The sequence below is a fragment of the Trypanosoma conorhini genome (genome assembly GCF_003719485.1).
Source record: "Trypanosoma conorhini strain 025E chromosome Unknown Tco_14.4_contig_00617, whole genome shotgun sequence".
Taxonomy (NCBI): Eukaryota; Euglenozoa; class Kinetoplastea; order Trypanosomatida; family Trypanosomatidae; genus Trypanosoma; species Trypanosoma conorhini.
Genome location: NW_021704703.1, coordinates 1 through 3,515, shown reverse-complemented (window position 1 = coordinate 3,515; position 3,515 = coordinate 1). Strand labels below are relative to the sequence as shown.

Below are 3,515 nucleotides of genomic sequence, written 5' to 3'. Positions count from 1 at the left end.
GTGCAGCGTAAGTGTTTTACTTTCGGTCGTGTTATCGCAGAACATNCGGGGGGTATTTGGCAGGGCTGCCCTCCGAGCACGGGCTCTTGAGGAGGTCGCAGCCGGAGTTGTTGCCCCACGCCATCGGCTCCGCCATCCCCCACACGGCCTTGTAGTAGCCGAGGTCCTCGAACGCCGCCATCGTCAGCGCGGTGTAGAGGCCGGCGGTGACCCCACCGAGAGCGCTCATCAGCTCGTCCTTCGCGTTGCGCGGTGACCAGTAGGGTTGCACCGCACCGTCCATCTTGTGCAGCTCCATGCCATTGAGAGTGTCACAGCCGTAGTGCGCCTTAGCTTTTTCCAGCGTAGCAGGCGACTTCACCACCGTCACAGGGTTGGGGTTGCCGCGCACATTAGTGACGTTCTCCAACAACATGCCCCGCGCCCTCATCTGCTGCACGCTGAAGCCAAGCGCATGAGCGATGGCCTGCGCAGCGGCGCGGGCAGAGTGCATGACAGACAAATGTTGAAAAGGCGAGACATGCAGCGCACCGGCAACCGGACGACCATTTGACCCAAACGCACACGGGACCGCCCACGTCTCGTCACTCGCCCCGGCAGCCACGTAGAGCACCATGTCCGCATTGGCAACTCCCGTTGTTCGATGCTCATCGGGGACTTTGAAGTGCCGGCAACGCCCAGACGTGTCAGTGAACTCGGGCACCTGCAACGGGCCCTGCACGCGCTGAACGAGCAGGCGCTCCGCGTGCAGCTGGACAGCCACAGGGATGACCTCGTTCACCAGGGTGCCATTCCAATCCGCGGTCAGAACGTACTGATCTGCACAAACCTCAGTCCTGCCCTTAAAGTCCGGCTTCTCCTCCCCGTCTGCCCTGCAGTACTTTGTTTCGTCCTCCAGGTCCTTCGTGGAGACCACGATGCGGATGGGCGCCCAGCCCTCGCTGCTCGTTTCTCCTGCCGCCGCTACTGCTGCGGCGACGGTGTACGCCTGCGCCGCGCCCTGCCCCCTCCGCGGCACCTCACGCACCACCGCTGCCGCCGGCCGTCCCCTCCTCGGCACCGTGTCGTCGAACACCCGGCGGTGTGCAGCGGCGCGGCACCCACCTGGCGCAGTGCATCGCGAGCAGCAGCAGCAGCAGTGGGAGAAACGGCGCGGCGCGGAGTCGGCGGTGCATGGCGTGAGAAAGGCGTGTGTGTGCCTGAGTTTGGCGAAGAATGACTGCAGTGGTGGTAGCGCAGCGCTTGTCTGCGGGAGGGGAATGAGAAAAAGGGGAGGAGGAGGGAAGGGCTGCTGCAGGCACGAGGAGGAGGAGGAGGAGGCAAAGCCACACATCCCCGCGGCGCCGCGGCACGACGGATTTTGGCGCCTCCGCCTCCGGGCATTTACTCCCGTCCGCCGCACGCACGCACGGCGCTGAGCAGGCAGAATCACTGGACAACAAAAAAACAGCCGATTGAATCCAAAAGAAAGTTGCCCTCCTCCTTTGCAGAGTGCATCGCACACACACGGGCAGCAAAACGTGTGCGGAAACCTGAAACACACAAAAACAAGCGGAGAAACAAAAAAACAAACAAACCCCGTGAAGTGAAGCCGAAGCGAGGGGGCGCGTCCACCGAGCAGTGGGGACGCGCAGCAACACATGGGACGACCAGCACACACACGTTCTCTCTCTCTCTCTGCTCCCGCACAGCCCAATCCAGGAAGAGATAGAGAGGAAGCAAGAGAGGTCGCCCACTGAAAGCAATAAAAACAAACAAACAATAAAAAGGACAAAAACAGTTACGGTGCTGTACCCATGCAGCCAAGCAGGACGGCAGCGGCTCGTCGGGTGCAAAAGAGGAAGAAAACCGACGGGCCTGCATGAGTGGAGTTGGGTATGGTTATACGAGCACATTATGTGTGTGTGCCTCGTGGAGTGCGGCGAGAGCGAGAGAGTCCGTGTAGGAGAACACGGAAATAGAGGAAGAAGGACGAGATGTGTGTACAGACCTCTCACTCAGTCTCTCACGCGGCCAGCACCGCAGCGGCAGCCGCACACGCAAGCAGAAGAAGCAGCGCAAAGGGGGGGGGGGCGGAGTGCGAGGCCGCGGTGCTGCTGCCGTCGCTGTCGCCGGGCTCCGCCTTCGCTGCACTCGTCGAGTTGGCGGTGGTCGCCGCTTGAGAAGCCGCCCCCGCTGCCGGCTGAGTGGCTTTTCCTCCTCTCTCGCCACTCTTTTCCGTTTCCTGCTTGGGTGTGGTGACTGCGGGCTGCTCCTGCTCTCGCTGGCCAGCTTCGTTTGTCCCCACTGAACTCCCCGGCTGCGGCTGCGTCGCGGGGCTGATGCCGCCGCCACCGTCAGTCGTAGTCGCTGCGTGGCTGGTCTCGGTGGCGGTGCCCTCTGCTGGCGGCGGCTCCTTGTCGCTGCTCGTCGGTGTGCCAGCGGCAGTTACACCTTGCTGTTGGGCTTCTGGGGCTGCCGCGACAACAGGCCCTGTAGAATTTTTGACAATCGCCTCAGCCTGCTTTCCAGCCTGTTCGCTTGAAGTGCCACCGCCGCCCGAAGGGGCAGTGGGTTGAGCTGCATCCACTGTACTTCCAGCCGGTGTATTACTTGTAACAGCTGGGGCAGGGACTGCTTCTTTGGACCTATGTTCCTCTTCGCCGCCGTTATTGCCATCACTGGGCAGACTCTCCTCGACAACTTTTTCCTTCGAAGGAGCCTTCTCCGATGTCGTCCCCTTCCCTGCTTCCCCTGGTCCTTCAGTTGGCGTTGGCGTTGGCGGCTTTGGTAGTGTCGAAGGCCCCTCCGGTTGCCCTGTCGACAGTGCCGATGGCACTACGACATCGGGCCCTGGAGTGCCGTTGCCGTTCTTTCCATTCGGTTCTTGCGCCTTACTGCTGTCGGCAGCAATCCCGTGAGTTTGAGAGACGGTCAGTAGAGCTGTTTCCGGTTCACCTCCAGCTGACGTACTGTTTGTGACGCCCGCCGGGCCCACAAGTTCCTTGCCGACCGAATCAACGCCGGCGCCCGCCTCTTTTTTAGGTTTCCCTGTTTATGGCTGTGAGAGCTCTGTTGCCGTGTCTGCCGTTGGAGTTACCTCTTGTGGTGCGTCTGGTCCCTTCAGGTCTTCCGTTTCCCCCGAATCTGCAGGCTTTTTCTCTGATGCATCTTCGGCGTCTTCCCCCGGGGGTATCGGAGCTTTTCCTTCGACATCGCCGCTCCCCCCACCGTGGCCAGACACCGCCCCCTCCGCCTCCTCCGCCCCATCGCCCTGCAGACTCGCCCGCAGCCCACGCACAAACTCCGGCTTGCGGCCGCAGTACTTCGCCGCAATTTCCGCCTCACTCATGCCCTTCGCGACGGCCCGCAAGTCCCTCCAGTCGCGCTCCGTGCAGTAGTCCCCCTCCGCCGCCCAGCCCCCGCCGGCGGCGCAGCACAGCACGCAGAGGGCGCACACCAACAGCGCACGGCCAGCCATCGCCACACTCCTCCCACCGCAACACACACACACGCACAGCGTCTAGCGAGAGGCA

The 3,515-nt window shown here is 62.4% G+C and overlaps 2 protein-coding genes and 1 pseudogene across 2 annotated transcripts, besides 1 other annotated feature; all 3 read right to left on the bottom strand.

Moving 5' to 3' along the window:
- Positions 1 to 31: 31 nt before the first annotated feature.
- Tco025E_07690 (surface protease GP63) lies at positions 32 to 1,333 on the bottom strand (the record flags this gene model as incomplete). Its single annotated transcript, XM_029374549.1, has 1 exon — positions 32 to 1,333. The coding sequence occupies one exon, from the start codon at positions 1,331 to 1,333 to the stop codon at positions 32 to 34; it is 1,302 nt and encodes a 433-aa protein (XP_029225356.1).
- Positions 1,334 to 1,535: 202 nt separating this feature from the next.
- Positions 1,536 to 1,577: a microsatellite.
- Positions 1,578 to 1,716: 139 nt separating this feature from the next.
- Tco025E_07689 (hypothetical protein) lies at positions 1,717 to 2,450 on the bottom strand (annotated as a pseudogene).
- A 584-nt stretch (positions 2,451 to 3,034) lies between these two features.
- Tco025E_07688 (uncharacterized protein) lies at positions 3,035 to 3,460 on the bottom strand (the record flags this gene model as incomplete). Its single annotated transcript, XM_029374548.1, has 1 exon — positions 3,035 to 3,460. The coding sequence occupies one exon, from the start codon at positions 3,458 to 3,460 to the stop codon at positions 3,035 to 3,037; it is 426 nt and encodes a 141-aa protein (XP_029225355.1).
- Positions 3,461 to 3,515: the final 55 nt, after the last annotated feature.